Genomic DNA, 15,769 nt, shown 5'->3' with positions numbered 1-15,769 from the left:
TTAGCAGTGGTGGGTTTCACATTTTGTTACTACCGTTTCGCCCTGAGTGCACGCTCCCGGTTTGCACATGTGCATGCGCCTGGCTTTCTGCCATGCACTTTGCTCACTTGCGCGTGCCTTCCACACATGTACCCAGCTTCAAAAACGTGCATAAATAGGATGGCATAGAGCCAGGGCAGGTAGGCGCCGATTTCTGCTACCGGTTCGGGTGAACTGGTCCGAACCAGCTGAATATCACCTCTGGAGTTTAGGTATGTTTTGTATCTCACAGGTTTACATATTTCACATACTTATAATAGGTGTAGTTGTACTACAAGTAGTTTCGTATCATATTGGTGCCTTTCCATTTTAAAGTCAACCAGCCACCTACAGTGGGGTTCTGTGCCTATGATTTTACATGCCTAGTTATTAAATATAGGTTTGTGTTTAGGTTTTATTCTGTTGTAATTATTTCTAAATGATAGGTTTCATTTATCTTATATGTCATCATTCTCACCTTTTATTTATAGCTATGATCTGAAGACAAATATTTCATGTTTTATTTTTTGGAGGGGTGGGGTAGAATTCCAATAGTAGCCTCAAATTTCTACAGTAGGTATTTCCTTTTTCAAACAATTGTCCTGTAAATAAGGTTCTTTACCAAATCTGAGATAATGGTAAGTATGCAGCAAACAGAACAGTTACTATCCAGATTTCTTTGTTGAATTCTATATCTTTTGTAACAATTGAATGTAGTCTTAGAAAGAGGGGACTGGGAAAATGATGTTTCACAGTGTAATAGATAAGTATATATGTACACTAGAATGGAAAAGATTTAGATGTAAGATTAAGTGTATACAGCTAAAAATTAAATGTAATGGTTAAGGCCAAATGTAATATCAGCAAAAGACTTTGCTTGCTTGTTAACTATCATAGATATCAGTGGGCAATGAGGTAGGACAAAAATAATAAGGCGAATAAAAATGCCATTATGTTGTTATGTGAATTCTTTCCCTGTACCTGCTTCTAACATTGTGATGCAATTACAGAAGAGTGGAGTTTGCTTCATGAAGTCACAACTAGAGAACATATCAGCCTATTTCATTCTTGTACTTATTTGATTTCAATCTATACAGCTACCCACTCACCAAGTGAGTAGGAATTCATCAGGCATTAACTGATAAAGAACTAGTGAACTTTTCATCCTAAGGGTGTTTATAACTAAAGAAGGATCACAAGTTCTTATAAGACAGAATCTGCAGCAAAGGCTAAATGAGCATAGAACTGGAACAGTGTCATTCAGATAGCACTACATTCTTATTTATTTATTTATTTATTTATTGGTTCAATTTATATGCCGCCCTTTTCTGGAGACTCAGGGTAGCTTACAATGCGTTAAGCAATAGCCTTCATACGTTTGTATATACCTGCTTAGTAGGGCTTTTGCTCCCCACCCCCCTAAGTGGTGTTCTTTTTTATATAAAGTCATCTTATTGCCCCCACAAACCGGGTCCTCATTTTACCTACCTCAAAAGGATGGAAGGCTGAGTCAACCTTGAGCCTGGTGAGATTTGAACTTGCAGTAATTGCAGGCAGCTGGTGTTACTTAACGGTGCTTTAGTCTGCTGCGCTACCATGGACCAACATCCTTCACATAAATTATGGTCTCAGGACACTATGAGTAATTCTATTTCCCATATATTCAAGATCAATTTGCAGCACATTGGCCAACTACTGATATCTGTACCCAAAATTGATCATACCTTCCCCTTCCCTCCTGTGTTGACAGTAGAGGGTGAGTGGGAAAAAAAAATCCAGTTGAAAACATAATTAAATTAGTTCAGTTTAAAATTTGTAAATATAATACCACTCACTTTTTTTTTTGTTCTTTAGCTTGCTGAACAGTATACTTTTTCTCACAGTCTTTTAATATACATTTATATTTGCTTTTACTGTAAATAGGTTTTCTGGGTGAACTCTGTGAATCAAAGGAGGATAGTTGTCTCTCCCAGCCCTGTGGAACTACCAGCCTCTGTCAGGAAAACCTGGATGGCTATAGCTGTTTCTGTGCACCTGGTTTTATAGGTATGCTTGAATTTAAATATAATCAAACCTATTGATGCAACTTATTTTTTAAAGTCCTCTTAGCAGCTTTTAATTCTCAATCAGTTGGATAGAGGAGAACAGGTTTCAGTTCAACCATGACAAGACTGATATTTTAAACACCCCCAGTTCTCTTACTTTTTAACTGGTGCATGTTTTGGGGAGCCTATTGCTCAAATCATCCCCCATGTGGCAGATGTAGCTAGGGCAACTTTGCACTGGCTTGCCTTGTGCATTAATGTGCCTGTTTCTGAGACTATGGGGACTGTACATGTGGGCAAATTTGTGGGTGGGTGGAGAAGCGGACCACTCCGGCTGAACGGAAATGGTGGTCCATCCTTCCAGGTTGACTGGTGTCATCTGAATCTTGCAAGCAGAGAAATTATGACTCTCTGACAGGAAAATATCCCCTAAGGCTCAAACTCCTAATGTTACACTACCTTCTTTTTCTTGCTCCTCCCAACTTTGTTGTTCTTAACTGCTCTTGTCGTTGTTGTTCGTAACCGCTCTGCCCAATTATGTTTCTCACAAACAAAATCCTTCACTTTCTGTCAGGTGTGAACTGTGACATAGAAGTGAATGAGTGCCTAAGTGGTCCATGTCACAATGGGGCTACGTGCATCAATCAGCTTAATGCTTTCAACTGTCTGTGTTCTAGTGGATTTGAAGGTAACAAAAAAAAATACAGGTACAGATTTTAAGAGATCAATCTACAATTACCAATCTTTAAAACACAATAGTGTCCAGTAAATCTATCCTATTCTTCTTTATGAGCCATAATAATTACAGGGTTCAAGTCCTTGTCTCATGTCAAATTTGCTCCAAGCTACAATTGTATCCAAGCAGCATTTTATTCCTTTCTACCTTAAAATAGACAATACTTTGCTGGGTATTACTTGTTAAATAAATCATTTCCATTTTTATCCTGAAAAAAGTGTCAATCATCTTTAAATTAGGTTATTAGGACATATGTTTATCTAATTTATCTTGAAATAAATAATATTGGTCGTTATTCATTAGATTGGATCCGATATAAGTCTTCTGTGGCTAGCAGGCTTTCGTGTTGCTGTTGCTTTAATCAAGTAAATGTTTCTCTGCTGAATCTGCTTTAGAGGGTGGGAAAAGAGGTTCTAGTGAGGGACTGGAAGAGGAGTCTAGAAAGAAAGCAGAAAGCTGAAAATCAGCTTCCCCCTTTTTCAATGAGAGTCTTCTCGCCTCAGATACATTCCCCTATAACGATTGTGCATTCAGTATCATCCAAGTGCTTGCAAATAGAATTAATCCACATGAGAGATAGTTCTGATTTAATCTAGCTTTTCTTTCCCATAGAAAAATCCAACATACATCTTCATACACTCACCTTCATACTGACTGCAAGCACTTCTGCTGGGTCTATTATATGGGTTGAATTGAAGGAATGTGGCTAATGAACATGATACCCTCTCCTCACATCATGAGAAATATTTGTTTCTATATTTCTTTGAACACAAACTTTAAGCAGCCATGAGCTTAAAGAATGAAGGACAAAAAATTAATGAGGCTAAAGCAAGGGTGAAATTGAGCAGGTTCTGACAGGTTCTGGAGAATCAGTAGTGGAAATTTTGAGCAGTTTGGAGAACCAGTAGCAGAAATTTTGAATAGTTTGGAGAACCAGCAAATACTACCTCTGGCTGGCCCCAGAGTGGGGTGGGAATGGAGATTTTGCAGTATCCTTCCCCTGCCATGCCCACCAAGCCACGCCCACAGAACTGGTAGGGAAAAATTTGGATTTCACCACTGGGCTAAAGTAATAGTAATTGAAGCAAGAAAAGCTGGGAATCTTTTCAATTAAATTCCTTGTGTGTCGAATCATACTTGACCAATAAAGTATTCTATTCTTTAAAAAAAATCTGTCCAAAAAGCATTCCTTAAGGCATATTAGGCAGGAAATTTCTGTAAATATTGTAATGTATTTTCACATCTGAAATTTTGTTACCCCATCCCCCTTTTGGTGAGAACTCATTTGCTGCCTTAACAAAACCAGAAGGAAGGTTTTCCTTGATGTCACTGCAAATCCATTCTATTCTATTTCAATGTCAATTCTTTTTTATTCTTTATTGATGCAAATTGATAAAGAAATTGGTTGCTATATATCTTGAGAATCAATTCAGTGTCTCTGAAGACTACTTTTCTTTTTGTGCCCTCTTAGCACATCAGTGTAACAGCTCAAATAATAAAGTGTCTCCAGAATGCTTTAGTGAGACAGGTTGAACTTATAATCATACTACTGACAGAATGTTCTCAACAGTGAGTTACTTTACAGGAGCATGCCAAATAAAACTATACTCTTAATCAAATGTTTGGCTTCTGTAAGGTATTGCCTTTTTCTCCCTCTCCAATCGCTATATAGGTACACTTTGTGAAATCAACACAAATGAATGTCACTCCAACCCTTGTATCCATAATGGAACCTGTATGGATCTTATCAATGGATATAGCTGTATCTGCTTATCTGGCTTTGCTGGTAAGTGGCATGAATCCTTTCCTAGGAAATTCCAATCTCCAAGGATTATCACACGGTTATTAATTTTGGGCATGCTTGGGTTATATGTCATAATTTAATGTTTATTTGAATCCTCAGCAAACCTTGTAAACTTTATGTAAAGTTAATTTTACATGGAAAAGATTTTAAATATTTTCTTGCCTGTAATCATAACATATTCTTTCACTTTTCTTTTGTGTATCTCCTCTTAATAAAATTATGTCATTATTATTTTATAATACATGACCAGCTTGGTTATAGAAATATAGCAGTAAGGGATCAAAGGATCTTGAAATTTCCCACATAAACTGCCTGTGGACAAAAGAAGAAACTCCATCTTATTTTGCATAGCACTGAGATGGAATTTTTATCCTGTAATGATCCTCCAGTGGAGAAAATAATAAAAGCAATACCTCAAAATCTACTCACTGGGTGTGGTGAGGTTTAAGATTTAGAATGTACTTAAAAATAATTCTTTAAATGAAGCCTATGGCATATATGACATCTCTTTTTACCAATCAGAAAGGAATATTTTAGGCATCTGGCTTGTACCATTCCAAAACAACATTGTGCTTAAACTTTGTAGGTCAAGTATTTAAATTTCTAGACTCACAGTATCTTCTATCATGATTCTTCAGCTTTCTGAACTACCTGTGTATCCAAATTCCCTTAACATATAACCTGCTTAAATAATTTGTGCTTACTTGTGCTTGTTTTTGACCTTTGATATCTGAACCTTCAAATAATTCCAAACTTGTGATTGCTGTAGCCAGAATTAGGGTGTAAGAGACTAAAATCATGTAAACATTTGCATTGTGTAGCATGTAGTTACTTGATTCTGATGTTTGTGTATTCATTCAGTGAATGTCATAGTCTTCAGACTGGATCTTTTCTGATTGTTTGAGTTCTAGCCAAAGGTCTAAGTATCATAGAGTTATCATTGTAGTATGTAGCAAATTCTAAACAAAAGTTTTTTTCCAAACTTTCAAAGTATTTAAGTACAAAGTTCCAAATATTTTGTAAATCTCTTTAGTGTTATCATAAATAAATTATTAAACATAAATTAAATACAGGCATGATAGGGAAGCAGTTTTGAAGTTCAAATACAATTTAGGGTCCAGTTTATTTGAAATAAACTGGGAATAATATTACAACAACATATTACAAATAGCACTATTATTGCTATTTAAACTCTGTAGTATCATAGCCTGGGCACTTATAGCTTTGAGATGTACAGTGGGTGAAAATACTTCCTTTTTTGAAGAATTGACACATAGCTACCTAGTCATTAAAAATAAATGTTATGAACAATAACATTGGTACTACAGTGGTTTAAAGCACCCTGTTATTAACACAACTGCCTGCAATTTACTGCTGGTTCGAATCTCTCCAAGGCTCAAGGTTGACTCAGCCTTCCATCCTTTCTAAGGTAGGTTAAATGAGGACCCAGTTTGTGGGGGCAATAAGCTGACTTTGTATAAAATATACAAAAGTATGAAGGCTATTGCTTAGCGCACTGTAAGCCGCCCTGAGTCTCCGGAGAAGGGCGGCATATAAATCAAATTTAAAAAAAAAAAAAAAAAAAAAAACTTCCTTTCAATTTTAGACAAATGCCCCATTGAATTAAATCACAGGATATTTAAACATCAGATTCCTTGAAAACCTACCAAGGCATAAATCTATGATACAGAAAGTCTAAGATAGGACAACATTTTAGGAATTAAGTTTGCTTTGAACAAGTACAATTAACTTCAGACGCAGAAGGTCCTAGAAACATTCTGCATAACTCATAGTGCCCTGTTAGATACTTCATCTGATAGGCTTACTGTGATCTTCCCTTTTCTGTGTCTTTGCCAGCAGAATTTGCAAGAAAAACAGAGAAAGGAAACTGGAGATTTGATTCCAACCTTTGTTGTAGCATCTGTTGTCAACATTGTCTGCCTTCAAGAAAAAGCTCAAAGCTGAGCTTTTCCAGAAGGCTTTAGAGGCCTAATGCCATATGTTGCATTTGAGCTTTATTTGTCTTATTTTTATACTGTTTTATTTTACCATATTTCTTTCTCTTTGGAGTTGCTGAGATTGCTATGATTGCATCAGTGTACAAATAATAAACAAATCTTTCAAGTAAACCTTTGATTTTTGTCTTGTTAATGAATTTAACATAAAAGTTTTTTTAAAAAATCACCATATTCCATAGGGAAGATAAGAAATTAAAATAACTCTTCAAGTTCTCCATAATGGCCAATTGCAACATTCACTTCCTGAAAAGTTGGAAGAGCTATAGTAGCTGTTGTTTTGACTTTCTTTTCACCTCTAGGACAATCTTCATAGTTTACTATTAAAAATAAGCTTGTTATATATTCTCAGCAAGCTTCTTTTGCCTCCCAAATAACTTATTGAAGTACTCTGAAATGCTCATTAGAGAAACCTAAATTATACAACTTGTGGTCCTATATATTCAAAAAAGAATCTTATTTCTAGCCCACTTGATGATTGAAGTGTTCTGTCTTTTAGCTGGGAGTACTGGGAAGTAGTTCCCTTGCTCATCACAGCTAAAATTTCTCGTGCCATATTCTTGAACATGGAAAATGATGTTTAGATAAATGAGGTTAGGGATGGATGAGTTTTTCACCCAATTTGCATGTTGTATAAATGCACTTTCATTTATGGAGCTGATATACTGACTATTAATATATATACTTATATTAATATTTATACTTTTCCAGCTTTGCAATGCAGATTTCCAGTTAAATCTGTACAATAGGAAAATGAATATGAAAAATGCACCTACTTGTGAACATACTGGGAAAAGAAAAACTACATAATGGAAAACAGTTTGGATAAACATCAATATATTGATGAAACTTGACTATGACAATGCAACTTTTCAGAGCAATGCATATAAAAATGCATAGATATTTTTGTGTTGCATATTGGGGGGGGTGGAAACCCTGCTGAAACATGACAAAACAAATTTAAGGCCATGCCAACAAGAAATGACCTATCTGGTATAGAGACATGCTTCTTATTGAAATTAGGAGTGTAATTCAGAGGCAGGAAAGTTTAGTGGTGATGAAAGGAAATAAAGACTCTGATTGCAATGTATGTAAGGACCTTATTTCTGTGATTTAGATTGATTTCTCCAAACAAGATGGACTTGAATCTCAAGGTACAAATGGAACAATTATAAATTGGCACCTGCTTGTCTTATTAAATTGCTGGCTCTTCAATTATCTTTTCAAAGGTATTCACTGTGAAAGTGATCTAGATGAGTGTGCTTCTTTCCCCTGCAAGAATGGAGGCACCTGCATTGACCAGCCCGGTAATTACTCCTGCCAGTGTGTGGCTCCATTTAAAGGTAATGAACACCGAGGGAGAAGGGAAGGTAAACAAAATTAACTTTAGAAAGCATTTCTGCCTCTTGTCTGAACTGATTTCATTCTCCCAAGCAGAATTGTTAGGCTGTGATTTTCTCAATGCAAGCTTCAAAAGTGACTAGCCAATTATCACTTAGACTGCGACTAATGTGAATTAAACTTTGTTTATTCATCCACTGAAAGACTTGCTTCCGTTATTAGAGGAGATATAGTGAACACAAAATAAGAGTTGAATGCCATGTGTGGATTCACAGGGGAAAATCATAATTATTTTATTCTGATCCAATAAGGAGTGAAATTTAGACTCAGCTATCTCAAGATTATGTTTTGTTAGCATGTTTCAATGCATTTTTTTTACTAATTCTTTAAAAAAAATCTTTTAAAAACATTATGGCAACCAATCACTTATTTTAGCATCATGTCTTTAAAATTAAAAAGTTCTCAAACAAAATGAGCACAATTCAAAACACACTGATGATGTCTCCTCGAATGGTGATGAAACTTTTGCAACCAAATTGTCAAGTTCGGAACTCAAACCAACAGCCTAACTACTAACCCGAGCTACTAATATTCAAACACATTTCAGTTCTCAAACACTTAACTGCCGCTAAATTATGCTGCATTCAATTTAGTGTTTTTAAAGTGTATTAATTTACCATAAAAACTATGATCAATAATTTAAAAATAGCAAAATATAGGAGGTTTTCCTTGGAAAGCACTGAGAATTTCACAGTTATATATATGCATCTAAAACTATGTATTCAATTCATTTTTTCCATTGCTGTGTTTCTTGTGCTGGATATCACTGACAAATGTTAATTTTTTAAAAATTTGGAATTCCCTTTTCTTAATAGAATGTTGGCCCATATCTTCAGAGTAGTCTTTGATTTTTCTGTGGACAGGAATTAAAAGCATATTTAACAGAGGTATTTATCTTTTTTACTGCATACTTCTTCTTAGAGTTAAGAGGGAGTGTGAGGGTAGAATTTACCCTACTGCATATAAAAAATAAATACATATATATTTCTGTTATAATCCATTGTTTGCTCTCCTGTTCAAACCTAGTGTAATTTTCACATACAGACATTTTGCATTTAATAAGAAATGAAGTCTGTTTGCAGTGTTAGCACTCATGTTCCATCCATTTTTTATCTTCTTTCTATTCCTGCCTCCTCTTTGAAATCAGTTAGTGCTGCATAGTCATCAAGTATATTTAACCCTCATTCCAGTTGATACCACCTAACCAACATTGGCTAATCTTGAAGAAACAGAGTGGGACCAAATTAGCACTAGGATGGGAAATCCCTGTCAAATGTCAAGTTTGTACTATATATGTACAGAGAAATTGAAAAGGGGAAAAAAAAAAAAAACCTTGAAGAAGGCAGTGACCTGGTATTTTCTTCTGCTACCTCCAAAATCATATTAGGTGTTTAGGATAATTTTTTTCCATTGTAAATATTTTTGTACTGACACAAATTTTATTCAGTTCTACCGAAATCATATTTTACAGACTTTAGAACCCATACAGAATCTTTTTTTTTTTTTTACCAGAAATCCCTATGACTTCCTGTTCTAAAGTGTCTTATAACTATAGTTTGTCTTTTTTTGTGAGGGGGAAATGACCTTTAAAAGAATGGGTTGATAAAGCACTTTTTTTTTATAATTTTGTGAGCAAAGAAGAAAAAAGTGATTACCACATTTTTCCTTTTCAATGATTACCTAATTGAGCTGTGCAGCTTTTTCAGGTATTTCCTTTGTGGGCAATTAGCCTTCCTTACACTTGAAGTAAGCCATTCACCTTGGATTCTTCTCTCCTTTCTCTTCCCACTTTCTCCTTCAAATCATTTTCTTCTGTCTTCAAGAATATCTTTAGGGCTGCTCACATATGTTCTAAACCTTCCTCCATATTGGTTTAATTCCCAGAATTATTGATACTTTCTGCTTTATAATACCATAAATTGTTTAGATTTGATATTACCTTACTTACTATACTTTTCTCCAAATTCAAAACTGATTAAGATTTTCCTCCAAGATGTTTATTTTATTCTATTATTTTACTTATGTTTTGTTTACGTTATTTTCATTTCTTCCTTGATATTGTTGTAAGTCACCTAGAGTAACCCCAGAGTGAGATAGGGGGCAAATAAATTTAACAAATAAAACATGCCACTAGAACCCCAGAAATACAGATCCTCAAATATACGGCAATAAGAATTAAAACAGAAATGATCAAACATTAAAAAATACTTTTGTTGGCTGCAGTTTTTCTTAATTTATATACAGTATTTAGAAAAATTATATGGCTGCCTATCTTATTAATGTGACTGCAGGAGCACTCGTATTTTCAAAGTTTTTCTTACCAATTTTTCACAGTTAGCTATCTGAATGAGATGGTTAGATAGTGTCATCTATGCAGCGGGCATGAATTTGGGCAGACTCCAGGAGACAGTGGAGAACAGGGGTCTTGGCGTGCTATGATCCATGGGGTTGAGAAGAGTTCGACACCACCTAACGCCTGAACAAAAACAACCAGGACTGTAATTAAAAATAAATAAATAACTAAAAAGCAAAGCACATTCCTTAACCCCTTATAAAAGTGGCAAGAAGGAATACAGTTAATTGAGTAAATACTGAAGTATTGTATTTTTTAGAATATAAAATGCACCAGAGTATAATACGCACCTTAGTTTTTGGGGAGGAAAATAGGGGGAAAAAATTCTGCCTACCAGGTAATCATCTGACTAGTGTCCATAGCTTGGTCAGCTTCAGCACATTGGTTTCCCGGTTTTGAGCATGCATGTGCGCATGTGCTCGCTTCGCTCTTGCATGCAGAGTTGGGGCTCAAAAACAGATTCTAAAGGACAGCTGATTGTGGGAGGGAGCAGCAATGAGAAAAGCAGGCAAAGCGCGGAAGATCGCTTCACTCACAAGTGCCTCGTTGGGGCTGAAAAACAGCTTCAAAGGAACAGCTGATCATCGGAAGGAGCTCCAGTGACTAAAGCAGGTGAAGTGTGGAATGGATAAGAGAAGGCAGGAGCTGTTCCAGGTAGCAATTTTGGGCAGCGTGCATCGGGTTTTCAGCCTCCAAACATGCTGCCTTTTCGGGCGGTGATCGGTGGCGATGTGCTTTGGTGATCCCTGCAGCCTTGAAGGGCTCTCAAATGGATCATTTGGAGGCTGAAAATGTGATGTGTGGAGCCCCAAAACACAAGCCATTGTCGGTGGCAATCTCTGCAGCAACGAAGAGGACGTGCGGAGGTTGAAAGGTAGGGGCCAGTGGGTGGGCCGGGCTACATTCAGAGTATAAGACACACCCAAATTTTCAGCCTCTTTTATCAAAAATACAGTAGTTTTCAGAGGGTCTGAGAAAAGTTTTGGGACAGCCATTTTGGAAAGCACCTGTGATCGAAGTATGGAAGAAGATGTTTTCCCTTGGAGGCTCTGTGTAGATGCTTCAGAGGCTTTCCCAGATGGTCTGCACATGCATGAACACATACAGGCAGTGCTTCCACTTGGACTGGACTCCGGGAAAAGCGAAGTATCTGGGGAAGTCCACAAAGAGGCTTTATGAAACGTTCTGGATGATACCTCTACCTCAGTAGTTCCAGGACAGGCCCTTTACTTATGCCCTCACCTTTTCCAACATGCTGTTTGAATGATTTCCACAGTCACGATTCTCAGGCTGTGTGTTTTCTAATGTATCTCATTGGAGGGTTGCAGCTAATGTTTCTGAAATATTTTGGGATTCTGCTGAAATATGAAAGCTGTGATTTCCAGTTGAATCTCTGGTTGAGCTGTACAATTTACATAAAATCTCCTTCATATATTCCATAAAAATACTTAATGCTGCTGAAATGTGGCTTGATTAAACACAGATGCCAAAATCTGCTCATAAGCATTTGGATTTTTTTCATGATCATTACTGGGTTATTACAAACTGCACAGAGCAAGGTGGGGTGGAAAAATACAAAGAAAGAGAAGTGAAATATACGTGGGAACTACTATGGATTCCAGACACCATAAGAAGAATCTAAAATTTAGGAAGTTCTCTTGCTTCTTCTGTATTTGGTTCTTAAATTTTCTTGGATTTTGTTCATACAATTAATATGTGAATCATCTTTTCAAAAATTAATACTTCTAGATGGTTGTATTCTGTTTGGTCTTTATTGACATGGACTTTGGCATTGATTATGACTTAAATGCATCCTGATGTACGTTTAACCAAAGAAAACAATTTTGGTAAAACCATTTGGCATTTCCCAACCAAAGAATAATAGAATCACATCCAAAATCACAAGTGCCCAGCCATATAAATTTAACTAATTAAATTTAATTAATTATAAACTTGGCTGTGTCAACAGACTTGGGGGGTCTCAGGGAAATGACATGGCTACATTAACATCTAATATTCTCTTCTAATCTTTTAATAATATTAATAATTTTAAATTGTGGAATATTTTCAATATAATGGTTTTATGGGTTTTTCTAAATTGTATGCCACCCAGAATCATGTCTTGTATGATGGGAAACCATATCATTATAAGAAAGAGAGGGGGGGAGAGGGAGGGAGAGAGGGAGAGAGAGAGAGAGAGAGAGGGAAGGAAGGAAGAAAGAAAAGAAAGAAAGAAAGAAAGAAAGAAAGAAAAAGAAAGAAAGAAAGAAAGAAAGAAAGAAAGAAAGAAAGAAAGAAAGAAAGAAAGAAAGAATTCAAAAATCATTGGGAACATAGCAATTCTAGATTAATGTTTGTGTTTTTTGCATGGACTAAAGTGCAGGTATATGGTGAGCTTATATGGTGAGCAATGCACTCCTGCTATGTGTGTCTGGAAAGTATGTCTGAGTTTTGCTGTGCTTGCTGCATACTACGTGAGTGAAGTTCTAAATCTTCTTTATTCCAATATTGAAAACCATCTTTTAAAATCAACAGTCCTTTCCAGATACATAGACAGAAATTTACGTAACTGTAGACTTAATTACCTTTAGAAAAACAATACAATGTAGTACCTATGTAGTACTCTTTTCAGATCATTATTTGATCACTGAAATAATGCAGACGTGATTCTTTATAAAGAAATAAGGTTTAGATTTGTTTTTTCTGGGAAATAAACGAATCAATTTCTGTTCTTTTCAGAACTTTATGCAGGTATGGCATACAATTTTTATTTCTTCAGCATGCTGTCAAAGTGTGTTTCTTATTTGCATTAAGCATGATTGCATGGTTTGCCTGAGGTTCTTTACTTGTGATTCTCTGCAGTGCATTTTGAAGTTGCTAAGTGCTGTTTTTTACTGCCACTATTACTTAGGGGGAAGACGTGGGTGGGAGGGAAGACTGGAATGTTTGATAATTCTGTGAAAACCAACAAACAGAATGTTTAATGAAAGCCTCAGTTCCAAAGTATCTTATACCAACTAGATTAACTGTTGAAATTTAAGTCATGAGGAGCCTGGAGGTGCAGTGGACTAAACTACTGTTAAAGTAGTATTTAGCTGCCAGCTGCCTGCAATTACTGCGAGTTCAATTCTCACCAGGCTCAAGGTTGACTCAGCCTTCCATCCTTTTGAGGTAGGTAAAATGAGGACCCGGTTTGTGGGGGCAATAAGCTGACTTTGTATAAAATAGAACACCACTTGGGGGGGGGGGGCAAAAGCCCTACTAAGCAGGTATATACAAAAGTATGAAGGCTATTGCTTAAAAGCATTGTAAGCCGCCCTGAATCACTGGAGAAGGGCGGCATATAAATCAAACTAATAAATAAATAAATAATAAAAGCAAGGTATAGTCCAGACTTTCTTCTTCTTTCACAGAATTAAGTATTTTGTTAAGGTAATTCTATTATGAGCTTCTGCTGTAGATGAGCAATCAGTCCTGGAAACTGACCATTGCTTTAATGAGCCAAAAATATATGTTGTAGCCATTCTCCCAAAGGGAAGTGTTCCAAAACACTTTTTCTAAATTGGAAGCACCACACTGCCACATTAAATACACTTAACGTAGTCATGTAGTTATTAATTTCACCGACTGAATCTTAAACATATGATGTAGGAGCAACTATTGAAAGGGCTCAAGGGGCAGAGTCAAGGCTTGTGGGGTGATAGTTATAAATTCCATGATGATATTTTTTTGTAATTCAAAGGATTTCAAGTTATAGAAGGCTTAAAGCTTCATCGGCCTTATTGCAAACTATTTTATTTCATGGATTAAGTAATAAAGCAATCCTTAGGATTAAGGGAAGAATTTATGGCAAAAGCACTAGCACTGTGCCAGTGTGAATGAAAAATGTAAAGGGGGATTGCTCTGCCAACTCTAATATTTGCATAATTTCATTTCAGGGAACAAGGGAACTTTATATCTTAGTGGGACAAATACTTGAACAGTACATTGATATTGCTGAAAAGTATCACTTTCCCCCTATCATTGGGGGTGCCTCATATGTGCCATCACTGCTATCACTTAGATTCTAGCTAATGTACAGTACAACAGATGTCAACCTTAACCAATATAATGAAAGAAAATTACCAAGATACTTAATTTGATAGACAAAAATAAATGAAACGATGAAAATTTATCTTAGGTATTTGACGGGTTTCCTGTTGTTTTCTGGAATGTGATGTTACCAATTAATTACTTAAAAGCCGTTATTCTAAGCTTTGAGGGTGACCATAAATTGCCGCGTAGATTTCTTTTATGGGACAAATTAAAATAATTTCAGTCATTTACTAAAAGAAGCTGAAAAATCTGTCATGGGGAAAGTAAAATGCTATTTATACCAAAACCAAAACTTATTTGATCATTTTAACTCTCAGCTGCATATTGCATTAGCTTAGATCTTGCAAGATTTTTTTTTTTTTATAGTGGCATTGTAAATCCTACACAATCATTTTCATTTAATTTATTCTGGAAGACCTTGAGCTGATGCAGAGTAACCTTGAACAGCCTTTTAGCTTTGATATTAGAAATGCAGTGACAGGAACACAGAGAAACTGGCTAACACGGTGATACAAATATTGTTTACCAAATATGATGAAGTGAAGCAAGAAAAAAAGCTGTTATTGAAATTGATGCTGTTTTTTAAATCATGCAATAATGATTTGTATACCCTGCCACTTTAACCCCTAAACATGGCTACTGGAGGAAGGATCTACTGGATATGATTTTAAATGCTACTTTCTCTTAAGAAATCCAAGAAAGCTTTTATGATGTTAACATATGCACATCAGGGGGTGGGTTCTACTTACCTTTACTACCGATGCGAACCGGTCCAAACCGGGAGCAACCCACCCCTGATAAACATACGATTAACATATCATGCAGGTATGGAAGAGTGCTGTCACCTTTGAATCGAACCTGGCAGAAGCCATTTTTCTATTCCTCAGTTGCCACACCGAGTGGGGAGGGGGAAGGAGGATGAAATGCATTACTAGACAAAACACGGAACTCTCTCATGGGAACCAAGGTCATTTCTACAGGTGGTGGATAGAGATGGGAAGGAGTGCCTGGAGAGCCTGGCAATTAACCTTATTGGCCAATGTGACCTGTGATTTGGCGAGGGAGTTATTTCCTATGTTAATTATACTGAAACAGTGGAAAACATTTAGAGTTGGTTTTCCATTTGATCATGCCGATATGATAAAGAAGCTCTTATAGGAAGACCTCAGCCTCAGAGTTTTGATTTGATTGGGTTTGTTAGTCGGGATCATGACAGGTGCATCTTGACTTGTGAAATTTACCCAACCATCAGCCCAAATCTTTTGATGTTATTTGCTTTTTGTAAACCAAATTGAAAACATT

At 36.1% G+C, this 15,769-nt stretch overlaps 1 protein-coding gene and 1 long non-coding RNA gene across 6 annotated transcripts in view; one reads left to right on the top strand and one right to left on the bottom strand.

Moving 5' to 3' along the window:
- Positions 1-15,769, top strand: part of EYS (EGF-like photoreceptor maintenance factor) — a 765,120-nt gene that overhangs the window by 175,378 nt on the left and 573,973 nt on the right. Inside the window, exons 12-15 of the mRNA XM_087882471.1 lie at positions 1,942-2,064; positions 2,638-2,751; positions 4,472-4,585; positions 7,848-7,961. Of these exons, the coding sequence (XP_087738597.1) occupies positions 1,942-2,064; positions 2,638-2,751; positions 4,472-4,585; positions 7,848-7,961 (465 nt within the window). The remainder of the gene's footprint in view (positions 1-1,941; positions 2,065-2,637; positions 2,752-4,471; positions 4,586-7,847; positions 7,962-15,769) is intronic.
- The window catches only part of LOC117676871 (uncharacterized), a 192,384-nt gene that overhangs the window by 82,795 nt on the left and 93,820 nt on the right, over positions 1-15,769 (bottom strand). For 3 of the 5 annotated variants that reach the window (XR_015731359.1, XR_015731356.1, XR_015731357.1), the window contains exon 2: positions 10,341-10,495. This is a non-coding gene — a long non-coding RNA (uncharacterized LOC117676871). Of the gene's footprint in view, positions 1-2,522; positions 2,631-10,340; positions 10,496-11,379; positions 11,523-15,769 lie in introns of those variants that run through there. The other 2 variants (XR_015731358.1, XR_009621902.2) reach the window with 2 other exon arrangements.

This window comes from Pantherophis guttatus, chromosome 1, assembly GCF_059756535.1.
Source record: "Pantherophis guttatus breed Tessera chromosome 1, ASM5975653v1, whole genome shotgun sequence".
Classification (NCBI taxonomy): Eukaryota; Metazoa; Chordata; class Lepidosauria; order Squamata; family Colubridae; genus Pantherophis; species Pantherophis guttatus.
This window is presented reverse-complemented; position numbering and strand designations above follow the sequence as displayed.